At 59.1% G+C, this 13,010-nt stretch overlaps 1 protein-coding gene across 2 annotated transcripts in view; it reads right to left on the minus strand.

The window, feature by feature from the left end:
* Positions 1-12,662, minus strand: part of RBPMS2 (RNA binding protein, mRNA processing factor 2) — a 30,124-nt gene extending 17,462 nt beyond the window's left edge. For both annotated transcript variants that reach the window (XM_068410471.1, XM_068410472.1), the window contains exon 1: positions 12,377-12,662. In XM_068410471.1, coding sequence (XP_068266572.1) covers positions 12,377-12,436 — 60 coding nt within the window. In that variant the 5' untranslated portion in view covers positions 12,437-12,662. The remainder of the gene's footprint in view (positions 1-12,376) is intronic.
* Between the last annotated feature and the right edge of the window lie 348 nt (positions 12,663-13,010).

Raw genomic sequence — 13,010 nt, forward strand, 5'->3', positions numbered from 1 at the left:
TGCCCAAATGCTCAGAAAGGCACCACACAGTGCCAGACACTTTTGGGCTGCAAAACACACAGCAGGACCAGGAGCCCTAAGCCAGAGCCCATCTCCCAGCCTGTTTCTAGCCTGGAGTGACCCTATTGCATTTGCAGGGCAGAAGCACCCTGCTCCCACATTTTGATTTTGGCTCAGCCATTTCCCAGAGGAAGTGGGTTGTATCTGACACCTCTGCAAACCTCTTTTGCCACCAAAGTGAGCAGCACATGCCTGCCCTGCTCCTGGGCTGGAGACAGTGGCCACCTGAAAACACAGGAGCATGCAGCAGAGCCTCTGCACCCTGTAACTCTTTGGGGGCAGCTGGATTCAGACTCCTCCAAGCAGGGAAGGAGAAAGTTCCTATTTACAGGAGAAAACACAGCCCTCCTTGAGCTCCTGTGCCCAGGGCAGAGAGATACCCTTCACATCAACTCAGGGGGCAGCTTAAGCCCTCCAGGATGGACAGTTATCATGAAAGTCCTGGGGTCCTCTTCCCCTCTTGCTCTCCATGCATGCTGAGACCAAGGGCTGCTACCACCCCAGTGGGCTGTGACCACCCCCCATGAGGGTGCAGAGCACTTCTCCAGCCTGCCATATCTCAAGACTGCTGCAGGATGCAACCACTGAGCTTCCTTCCCTCCAACACTGGCATCCTTCCTGTCCCCTCCCCTGACCCCTCAGTGTGGATGGCCCTACCACACCCCCCAGCTTTTGCTCTGCCCTGTCTAGGGAAGCAGGATGCCATCTGGAGTGCTCCAGAAACACTTTCCATGCCCAGGCTCAGTCCTACAGTCTCCCCACGCAGCCCAACCCTTCATTTGATGCTTCAGTGCATCACTTCAGGGCCACCTCATGCCCAGAGCAGGCCATGGCATTGTCTCTCAGCTTCCTGGCTGCCTCAAAGACTTTGGCACTTCAGCATGAACTACATGGAGTGCCTGCAGTGCATTCCCAGAAGACACGTGGCCATCTCTTGCAGGGGAGGACTGTGCAGAGTGTGGCGGCACACATGTGCCTCAGCCATGTGAAAGCACCATCCCTTTTCAATATTTCAGGATCCGAGTGTGCTCAGCCCCCAGAATGGATGTTTCTTCCAAGCAGATAGAAATCTGCATCTCTGTTGGGTCTCTAAATGGTCCCGTGATGTGTCACTTGGTAAGTCCTTGCGACAGGCGTGACAGAATGGAAGACACATGGTTGCTTGAGAAAGAGGAAAGTCAGCTACTTGGAGCCCTTACAACAGCCTGAACAGAGGAACACAGCTGCCTAGAAAAGCTCTTTGTCAGAGGCAGCAAGCACCTAATGCCAGCCCCATAAGTTGCTGCCAAGGATGGGAACAGGAGACCTTCTCTCCCAGGCCAAAACTTCCCTTGGCCTCCAGGTTCTGTCTCTCATGTATCATGGTGATACATGGCATTGGAAAGGGGATCCCAGCCAACCCACAGCACGTGCCAAGGGCTGGCATTGCCCTGAATAAAGCCTGGGCAACCCCAAATGCCACCAGCTAAGATCTTCAAACAAGGTTCCCCCCAAGGGTCTCATGACAGACTAAGGAAGGTCCCTGCTCAGAAGAGGTTGTTAGGAGAAGCAATGAGACCAAGTGGTTGGTTTTCCGAGATCTCTGCAATTCAACACATCCATAAGTGATCTAGAAAAGGGTGAGGGGAAAGTGAGACCAAGTTATTTAGGGAAGAGAGGGTGAGGCTGGTGAGAGACCCAAGCAATACATTTGAGGGACAGAGTGAGGTAAGCCAGCGGGAGATCGCTTCTGAGACCAGGTGTAAACATGGGATCAGCAGCAATCAGAAAGCAAAGGAGATCTGGGTTATCCCACAGGAGAAAAGCAGAAGGCAACCTGCCAGTCTATGCATCTTGTGTGCTGTGGGCAGCCCTGGTCCAGCCTCCTCCCCCTTCTCCCCAGAAGAGAAGAAACTATAGACAAGGGCAACAGTAGAATCTGGACAAGTATCCTCTGGTGAAACAGGGACTCTCCAGTCACCCCCTTGCAGCCCAAGTCCTGCAGGCTTTGAGAGGCCACTATGACCACACAAGGCTGATGAACGCAGGCTTCTAGCCCTTGCACTCCACATGCCAAGGCAGGGCAGGCTTCTGCTTAAACAGACTTTCCCCACTTCAACTCCCTGCCACGAAACGTTGCATCCATGTAGATATTCAGCCCCCACACAGAGCAGCTGGAAAAGCCACAGGACAAAAAAAAAAAAAAATAAAAAAAGAAATATCCATCCAGGGCTAGATCAGGAACTGCCTGGGCCAAACTGCATGTTCAGCAGAGGCTTGGAGAAGTCACAGCAGAGGCAGATCCCCAGGAACACCTTGCTCTTAGACTCGAGATGAGATACCAGGTCAGAGCAAGCCCATCTCGCCCAGGACGACTGATCTTAACTGGACACGCAGGCACAGAGAGAAGCAGGGCAGTGGGGCAGGGAGCAGCTCTCACCTAGGACAGCCCAGCAGGGTCACGCTGCTGGAGGCCCTGCAGAAAACGCTTTCCCTTCCCCGTCCCTGCCCCCTCTGGGGATGTCCCCAGTCCAAACACCCGGCAGAGATGGAGGAGAGCCATGGAAAACAGGATTTGTGCCAGCAGGGACAAGACCATCTAGGCCATGTCTCAGAGAGGGAGGATCCCAGCATAGCTTCCCACGCAGGAGGTGGGAGGGACAAGGACAAACCCATTTAGTGCTCAAGTCCTTGGTGGCTCTAAAGCAGTCCCGACGCAGCTGTGTCTCCCAGAAGAGACACACCTAGTGCAAGCACGGCCAGGTACTTAGCACCAAGGCTTTGGAGAAGCCAACAGAAGCAGCAACACCTGCCCCTTCCTACCACAGCCCCAGCACCACCAGGAGGTCAGCATGGGTCTACAACACCCACATCTCCTGGCCACATCTGCTTTTAAAAAAGAGCTCTTGAAAGGGAGTCCCGAGTGGAGCCAGACACTGCCCTGCAGCCCAGCAAGGGTCAAGTTATGCCAGAAATGTCAGATGCAAAAGCACAAGTACCCACCTCCAGCGAGGCTGCTCTGGTAGGTCTCCAGCACTGGGCTTTTGTTAGCAGGCTGCTCCAAATCCTCCCAGAAGCCAGCAAGGCTGACCCTCTCCTCCCCTTCCACATGATCAGCCCTTTAGCTGCATCACCCCCTGCGGCTACTCCAGCCCCTCAAAGCTGGCCAGGTCCTGGGGCCACGCTCCCAGCACACGGAGCACACAAGCTGTTGCCACCAGTGGTTAGGAGACACCTGAGGACAGCTAGAGCAGGAACATGCTCCGGTGCCTTATCCACACTGTGCCACTGGACGCCACGCTCTCCAGGAAGCCACCCCAGCTATGGGCAAGCACATGCCATTTTTCCCCCCAGAGACAGGCCATCTCCCACTCAGACACACCAGTATGTCCATTGAGCCCTTTTCCTGCACCACCAGCAGAAGGGAACCCCGCACCATCCGACCAAGGGCAGGGACAAGCTGTGACGCAGCATCCCAAAGGCAGCCCCTGCTCCAGGCAGCCACCCCGAGGTCCCAGCAGCTCAGGGACGTGGACCACAGCTCTTCCCACGGCCGAGCATCCCAATGGGGTGCGTCTCAGGCACCCAGGTCCACCAGCAGAGCCCTGGGGGGGATACAGAGCCCCGGCCACCGCAACGCGCCGAGGGCCACTTGACGCGAGGCTGCTGGAATGCAGCGAGGCTGCCGGCTGCCCCGGGAGCCAGGACTTATAAGGCACGGAGGCGAGCTTGCAAACAGGGCTGCAGGGAGGGAGCCCAGCTGCGGGGCTTAAAAACAGGCCAGCACCCTCGTCTCACCGCCCCAGATGGGACAACAGGCTGCGGGGTTCCTGCCACTGCACCGGGAGGACCCAGCCCTGGGTGGTTTTGCTCCTCAGCACACCAAACTCCCCAGAAACGCAGCGGAGGGGAGAACTGGGGGAGAGACAAGGCCAGTCTGTGCTAGGGACAGCTCGGCAGGAGAGCAGGGCCTCCCACGGGGAACAGGCTTGCTAACAGGCTCCTTCACCGCTCTGTGCCTCAGTTTCCCCTCCATCAGCAGAGCTCGACAGCAGGGAGGCTGCGAGAGCTGGCTGGCTGCTTGCAGCTCCAGCACTGGCAGAGCTACGAGGTCCTCAGGTAGCGCTGAGCCCCAGTGCAGGATCAGACCAGGAGCAGCTCCAGCCAGGAAGCCCCAAGCAGCTGCAGGGTATCCCCCACACAGGAAAGATGTTCACCCCTCCCCAGCGGGGAAAGAGGGCCCCAAACCTCCCCCAGCACTTGAAGCAAGATCTTCAGCCATTTCCCTCCGAAATCAGCCTTCTGCACGAAAGGCACCCAAGGACTGACATCCTGCTCGCCCAGAGGCTGACCACAAGCGAGCCCAAGCGTTTTGTCCCCAAGGCTGGGGCGTTTCACCTCAACACTGCTCACAGTTGGATCAGCCCCTCGCCAGCACCGCTCTGCCCCCGTGTCAGGCAGGGGGATGTCAGCGGGGCTCAGCCACCCCTGCGGTCAGGGCAGGAAGGCGCTGGAGCGAGGGGGGAGCAGGGAGAGGCACCAGGCCCTGCCCGGGGGAGCAGGAAGCACATGGGAGACGATAAGTCCAGGCACAACGGGGCAGCACCCAAGAATAGCCCGCGGTCCCGGTGGAGGAAGCGCCGCTGGTGTGGCTCTGCAACGGAGACTGCTCCCCACTATTGAGTCCCATCCCGTGTCCCTGCAGGATCTCATGGAAAGGGTGGCACCCAACAGGGCTTGGGTTCAAAGCCATTGAAACATCTGGGGAGGCCAGCCTCGCAGCTCCCAAGGGATTACTGCCCCAATGAGGCACTTCCCCAGCTCAGGGAGATGCTGGCTGGACATCCTCAGGGTGCCATCACAGCCTTCCACCTTGCCAAGAGGTCTGCTAAGCTAGAGGAGACACGTACGAGTATCACAGCCAACATGCTGAAGGACGCTCACTACCCAGCCCACTGTACGAAGCCCCTGGGCTCCAGGGACCCAGCAACACATCTGCCACCCTCTGACGTTCGGGGACCTACAGACACCTTTCACCATCAGCTAGAGCCACAGACCTTACCCACAGGGACAGCTCTTGCACCAGGTAAACCTGCTGCAGACCAGCTCCTCCTGTCCGCACCCAGGCGTTTGTTCTCCTGGCAGGAGACACAGAGGTTAGTTCCTGCCAGCCTCTGCCCTGAGCAGAAGACATTGCTCTGGATGCAGGACCCTCACAAGGTACGTTCTCACCTCAGGTCCTTAAGCAAGTACATCTGTCTCTGCTCCGCCCCACCACAAGGTGATTCCTGGGCACTTTTCAGCCCTCTGCCTCCTCTGCCCACAGAGCCAGGACACATCCAGAGAGGCACATGAATCTCTCCTCAAATCAACCTGATTCGGGGCACCATGCTAATGGCCATGCCATAGCCCCATGGAGCATGCCTGGTATCTCCACGGCCCAACAGCAAGCAAGTCTTCTCCAAAACCCAAGTGATGGCAAGCTGAAAGTCTGTAGCAGCTCTCCACTGTTGGCAGTGGTTATTGGAGTGTCACCCCAGTCACACGGAGACCTCTGGGGACACCAGTAGGATGACAAGCACCCGCAGGACTAAGCCACCATTGCATCAGTCCAACTCTTGGCAATACAGGGCCACTAGGCAGTGGGGAGGGGCTGTGCCACCCCAAAATGGGCCAGAAATGCCAACCCTAGCCAGCATCATGCCCTGATCTCACTCTGCACCACAGGGCAATCTCCCCACCAGACCCCCAGCCCATAAAATATGGAGGCCAAGGCAGAGGTGAGACCACCAGCCCAGGAGGAGAGCCTGGGGAGCAGGGCAGAGCACGTAGCAAGAATGGATACGACACACAGCCCGAGCTTGAAGGCCCCTGCTAGAAACAGGTCATGTCCTGGCCAGCTGCCCACTGGCATCCTGCCGCAGACAGGGAAACCCCAGGAGGTGAAGCTTCCTTGCCTCCTCCAGGACCTCCCAGAGGAGCTAGGTGCCCTCTCCAAGTTCACAGCTTGCTCTGCACTTCAAGCTACTGCTATAGGTGACCCAGGGGAGTCACACTTTCAGACAGACACTAGCCTCCTGCCCTCGATGGAAGGGACACACATCCCCAGGCCAACAGCTTCTGACACACAGCCATGTACCAAGACCTGACCCCACACTAATGCAAGAACCCATCACCATGTCCTTTGCAGCACAGGAGGGAACATGCTGTACCAACCCAAACTAGGAGGTGCAACATTTCCATAGCCTCTTCTGGGCTACGCAGCAGGGTTGGAGATCCTCCACATGGGCAGGACTGCCTACTGGGTCCTTGGGTTTCCAGTAACAACAGCCTGCAGCCAGGTAAGCTTGGGCTCAGTGATCAAGGAGAGCAACGTGCAAGGCCAGCACATGTGGTCCCACACAACTGTCCTCTAGAGAAACCCACCCCAGCAGCCACTGGGCTGGCTGTAGGCAGGGTCTCCTATCTATGCTCTGCCACCCTGCTCTACCACAGGATAACAATTGGCCAGTTGGGCTTGAGACTGTTCCTTCCCATAGGGCACACAGAGGACATCATCTTGTCCCTGTCCACAGGACTAGGTGCAGGAGATGATGTTCACTAGACAGATGGGCAGAGCAAGCCTCAGCACCATCCCTGCTCCCCTCTCCAAGCAAGAACCAGTGGGTGAGCCCTGGGGCCAAAGAACGCCTCACCACCCTAGATGCACCAGGAAGAGCCCAGACCTCGTATAAGCCTCTAGCTCCACACTCACCTGCCATCCAGCCATCATCCAAAGCATCACAACAGCCCTCTCTGTTGGGGCTGAACCGAGGAGGACAGCAGGCCCTGGGACAGGCAGCCTCTCTACCACACCATCACCCTGCGGTACAGTGGTCAAAGCGTCCTTGCCAAGCCTGCAGCATCCACTTCTGTTACGCCAAGGGCAGGGTCACCCGGCACACATCTCCTCACAGTGCTGGTACCACTGCCTGCCCCAGGGTCCCTCCTCATCAGACACACCATGCTGGCTCGGGATCACAGCTATGCTGACACACCTCAGCATGGCCCAGGTTCAGCAGCTCCAGTGCTGGGGCTGCGTCCCACTGCCCTGCTCCCTCACCAGCTCCAACCTCACAGCTCTGGGCACGCAGGAGGAATTCAATTCCAGCCATCCCACATGGGTCTTTTCAAGTGCAAATGAATCCTTTCCACTTACAGCCTCTGCCACATGAGCCATCCACGTGTAATGGTGGCTGTTGCTGCAGAAGGTACTTTCCTGCTCCAGGGTGGACAGGTATCCCTAGGAATACACTTTTGAGACTGCTCACCTCCAGATCTGAGAAGGCTACTGGGTCCCAGCTAGTGCCAGGTACTCCTGGAGAGAAGGTGCTGAGCACTTCCACACTCATGCCCTGGTGAGGCTTCAAGCCAAAGCCTTTACTTCAGGCACTTGTAGGTCCAGGATAGGCAGAAGCAAAGTCTTCATGACTTGGCATGGCCAAGATCAGCAAGCCAAAGGATCTTTTGGCTCCAAAAGCCTTCCATAGTGGTTCCAGCAAGGGTCATACTTGACCTCCCACACTGCCTGTTCCTCTAGCAGAGGCATGAGGAAAGGACAGCAAAGCCTCAGCTACTCTTAGCTACCTTCCAGACATCTCCAAGTGCATCCTTCCTACTTTAGGGAGGAGAAAGCACGAAAGAAGAGCCTTTGGGTTTGGCCCTTCAAAACTTCTGCAGGCACCACCAGAAACCCCTTCATTTTGAGGCCAAGCAGGGACAGCTCTCCTCAGCAGCTCCTCAGATGAGCCAGAGAGAAAGACTCATTTCTGAAGCTGGGTCTCGTTTCCTAGACCAGCTACCCAGCCAGGTAGCAGGAGGAAGGACAGTTACCCCATCATGGGGACTAGTTGGGATATTGATGCTCAAAACAACTTAGGCTCACGTCTAAGAAACTTAGAGTTGAAAGAGCAAGAAAGGAGAAGGAAGCTTCTTCACAGGGTATTTACAGAGGCACGAGGACACGAGGAGATAACGGGGAGATTCCCACATCCCTCCCCCAGTAAAAGCAACTCATTGATAGACGAAGAGGAGGTCTGGGAACACACCAGTTCCCAGAACCTCTGCGTGCATGGTGACTTCAGGATCTTTGCACAGCCAACAATCTGTCACTAACAGAAAGCTGCATCTAACATTGAGGGGACTTTTACAATGCATGAAAACAGCTCTGAAGCACCATCCCCGTTCAGCCAGACCAAGTACAGGAAGATTAGCAAGCGGCGACCATAACTACTACACCCTCAAGTTCTTTGTAGCAAAGAGCAGCACCACGGAGTCATTTGACTTCAGAATTATATTGACCTTATTTGTTTCAAGTCAGAGCGCTAGAATCCATGCATGCAAGAGGTATCTAGGTCCGCTCAAGCAGAGATTACAGAAATCAAGAGATGCCTGGCACCAGTCCACGAAGCACTACAGACATCCAGCACGTAACACAGGCTGCTCACAAGTGGTGTTCCTGGGTGGTTCTGGCAGCCCCGGCGTGCAACAGCTAAGAAAGGCCAGGGATGAAGCGCTCGCTACCGAGGGGGCTGGCTGGGAGCCGAGAGCCTCCTGCCTCCCCTAACAGGGCATTTTCTAACCCTAATGGGTAACCCCGCAGCCTTGCCACGGACCAACAGGGAAGATGATTCTCTCCTAGCAGAGCTTAGCCAGGTAGCTTCTCCTGGTCCTCATCTGGGCTCTGCCCACCCAGCACAACCTCACGTTTGATGCTTTCCACGTTCAGCAGTCCACGATGCCCAAGTTCTACCACGACAGCAGCAGCCACCACCCATGGAGCTGCAAGCAGGCCCTCAAGACTGGCCACTGTCATTCAGAGGGAAGGGGCCAAGAGGACACATGGGATAACCCTAGACTCAAAGCAGACAGCTGAAGTATCTAGACAACCATCCCTAGATTTCCCTCACTCCCCATGGACCTACAACTCCCCATGGACCTACAACTCCCCATGGACCTACAACTCCCCATGGACCTACAACTCCCCATGGACCTACAACTCCCCATGGACCTACAACTCCCCATGGACCTCCTGGGAGAGGAAGGATGTAGAGTAGAAGCAACCAGACACCCAAGAGAGCAGGGTGAACACACAGGGTCCTTGTTGCTACAGGGCCACGAACACAACATTTAGTGTCCATGGCAAGCAAGAAAGCTCCTCCAGCTGCTGGGAAAAGCTCTGCCTGCCAGGGGGGCACGCAGCACCCCGGCAGCCGCCCGTCTCGCACCAGGGCCGTACGCTGTCACGCAGATCGGCGGCTGCCTGGAAAACCAAACAGGAGATAGCAGCGAGCGGGGAGGGATCGAGTTTGGGGAGGTGTCTGGTGAGGAACAGCAGGGACTGACATCAGGCCCTGTTTGTTTAACATTCCCGTTAACGACCTCGAGAGGAGCGAGAGGCATTCCTGTCCTCCGCATGTCACCGGGCAGGAAGGGGCTGCGAGATCCAGGGGCTCGCAGATAAGATAAAGGGAACAAAAAAAAGAAAAGGGTGAATTTGTGAGCTTTGCCCTGCCGTATCTGGGGTGCACAGCACCCTTCTGCAAGCGCTCGGGGAGGCAGCGAAGGAGGCTCACAGGGAGGGGGGGAGGAAAATGGAGGAGTGTCCGCAGCGCCAGGATCCGGCAGAGCTACCCACGCAGCGTGGGAAGATATTCCAGCACACCCTCCCATGCGTGGTGGGACTGAAGGACCCCACATCTCACTACACTTATTACTCTGGGGAGCTCTGGGCAAGAATTTGGGTGGGACGTGGGATTAAGCACCCCCAGGACCCTGGACACAAGGTCACTCCTTGTGCCACCATTAGCTTCTTCTGCAGTGAGGAACGGCTCCTGGTCAGCCAGGAGGATGTACAGGAAAAACAAGCGTTCAGAGGGCTCCCGCGGGCTCCGAGCGGCCACCATGGAGCCCAGCCAGCAGCTCATCACCCACAGCGTTATTTCTGATGGATCCTGGTGGAGAGAGGGCTTTCCGACAGCAGCCCCACCATGGATGGGGACACCCCCCCCACCAGTCCCAGCCCACCACCTCCAGGGTGGTCGCTCCTTCGCTGCACCCCTGGGTGCAGGGTGACAAATGCACCTCCGGTGAGGCTGCAGACCATTTAGCAGGGTGGACCAGACCATCTCCCTCCCTGCACACACCCGAAGGCAGCACGACAGAGAGCAGGGGCCGCTTCTGGTCAACCCCTGCCCTGTTCCCCAGGGATGCCATCTTCAGCTCAGTTTTCCAGCCTCCAAACAGGACTAGCTTCCCCAAAGGGTTGGATTTCCAGGCACCCAAAACGCAATTACTTCCAGCACCCACTTCACCAAACCACCACCTGGCAGCGGGGAACACACTTGCTCTGCCCCAGCACCAAGAGCTCGCCCAGCCACCACCCAGAACGACGCCACTGGGATGCACCAAGCGGCATCGACCTCGGGGAGCTTTGCAGGCCAGTGAATAATTGGATCAAGGAGCCGCATCGAGTCTTCTGCGCACGCGTGTGCAGCCCACGAAACCCCCTGGTACCGAGCCTCCCCGCACCGGGGAAGCGGCACGGGGCCCCAGGTGCTCCATCTCTCTACCCACCCACACCAGTGCCACCCAGCGAGGCTGGGACATGTCACCAGCAGCATCACATCCACGTCCCATCGCGTCACTTAAGCCCCGCGCCGCGCAGGGGAGAGAAACGCTACGGCCACCGCCTTCCAATCCATTCCACCCCATTACCCGGGTCCCCCCACGCTGGGGTTGGAGACCAACGAGCGCGATGGCCCCAAGACAGCTGGTGCACGGGGACTGTCCGGCCCCGGGTGGGTGGCGGAGCAAGCCGGGCGCCATGTTGCGGCGGCGCGAGCGCACGGCGCGCTGGAGGAGAGCGAGGGGAGGGGGCAGAGCACCTCCCCGGCCCCGAGGGCCGGGCGCGGAGGACTGCAGCAAAACGCTACCGAGGCCGGGTGCTTTCCGGTGCCTTCTCCAAGATGGAGGGTAGCTGGTGATCTACTGCGCCAACGCCTGCTCAAGAGGTGCGACGAGATGGGTGCTGCCACCCATCCAGCGGCTCCGACGCCCCAGAGCACAAACACGCAGGGCTGCAAGCTCAGCATGTGGCTACGGACAAGGGATCCTTGCAAGCCCCCCCAGCACAGAGTCCAGAAGCATCCAGGCTCTGGCGTGCAATGGCCATCCATGGAAGGGGACGGCTGGCAGGGCAGCTTACAGCCCTCCAGCCCCAACCAGGCTGCCAGCACACAGGGAGGAGGGCAAGGTCCCCACCACCATGGTCCAAGTGGTCCCTAGTAGCCCACATGGGCAGAGCGCTGCTTGATGCAGCAGCCTGGTGTCCTCCAGCCACAGAGGCTTGGGGACAGGACACCATGCCCACGGGCATGGGCTAGGCTGGAGGGAGCGGGGACCTGGCAGTCCCCTGCCCCACAAGGCTACAAGGACACCGAGCTGATGAGGGGGCTCCCAGGGCTCACTCTGCCCAGCCCCCAGCCCAGATCCAGCCCCTACCCCATCCCCTGGGTGGCCTGCAGGGCTCCAGCCCTGAGAGCTGCTCCCAGTGCCCTGTCCGGGGTGCTCCAACAGCACCCCAACACCTCCATACACTGCCTAGCCTCGGCTCCACCACCCAGGGCGGCCCCGACATCCCATCTCTGGTCCCCCCGACACCCCAGAGGTCCAGCCCCAACACCATGTCCTCGGTTCCCCAAACACGGCATTGCGCTCCGTCACCCCGACACCCCGGTGCCGCGTGCCCAGCTCCCTGGTGCCGCATCCCTGGCTCCTCAACATCGCTGTGCTCCATCTCCAGTCCCCCAACGCCTCATCCTGGGTTCCCGGCTGCCACCGTGCTCCATCTCTGGTGCCCCAAAGCCCCACCGTGCTTCATCTCCGGTCCCCCAACACCCCGGTGCTCCATCCCCGATGTCCCATCCTCAATTGCCCCAAGCCCCGATGCTCCATCTCCGATCCTCCAAGCCCCAGTGCTCCAACCCCGACACTCCATCCCCAGTTCTCCAAAGCCCCGATACCCCGAAGCCCTGCCGTGCTCCATCTCCGGTCCCCCAAAGCCCCGGTGCTCCATCCCCGGTTCCCTGCTGCCACCCTGCTCCATCCCCGATGCCCCATCCCCTGTCCCCTGCCACCGCCCTCCTTCATCCCCGGTTCCCCAAAGCCCCGGTGCTCCATCCCCAACGCCCCATACCCTGTTCCCTACCGCCCTGCTCCATCCCAGCTTCCCCCAAGCCCCGGTGCTCCATCCCCGACGCCCCGGTCCCTCGAAGCCCCGCCGTGCCCCGTCCCCCACCTCCTCCTCGACGCTGCCGCCGCCGTTGGTGTGCTCGGTGTCCTTGTTGAGGTTGCTCATGGTGGGGTGGTGGGTGCCGGGGTAGGGGGTGGTGTGGTGCCGGCTGCTCCGGAGCTCGGCGGGGCCGGTGGTGTCCGGGGTGCCGGTGCGCGGGGGGCGGTGCGCGGGGGCGGTGCGGGGCAGCGCTGCCCTCCCGGCTCACATGCGGCGTCCCGGGACCGAGCCGCTGTTAAGGGCCGGGCCGGGCCGGGCTGGGTTGGGGGTGAGGGGGGGGGGAGCGGAGCGTAACGAGCCACAGCTGCGGGGCCGACGCGCCCCAGCCCCCGCCGCCGCTCCCGGTGCCGCCGCGCACCGAGCAGCGGGGCCGGGACCCGCCCGCCCCCGCCCCGCCCGGGGCCGCCCCCGGGCCGCCCGCCGCCAATCCCGCACCGGCCCCTCCTCCCCCCCCCGGGCTGCGGGGGGGTACGGGGCTTTTTTTGTTGTTGTTGTTGTTGGGCTCGAGTTATTTTAATTATTTTTTTTTTTCCACGAAAAACTTTCTCAACTTTGATGAACTTTCGGCCTTCGACTTTCTTAAAGGGCCCGTCGGCCTCTTCCGCCCGCCGCGGGGCCGGGCTGCTCCCTCCCGGGCATC

Source organism: Nyctibius grandis, chromosome 11, assembly GCF_013368605.1.
Source record: "Nyctibius grandis isolate bNycGra1 chromosome 11, bNycGra1.pri, whole genome shotgun sequence".
Lineage (NCBI taxonomy): Eukaryota > Metazoa > Chordata > Aves > Nyctibiiformes > Nyctibiidae > Nyctibius > Nyctibius grandis.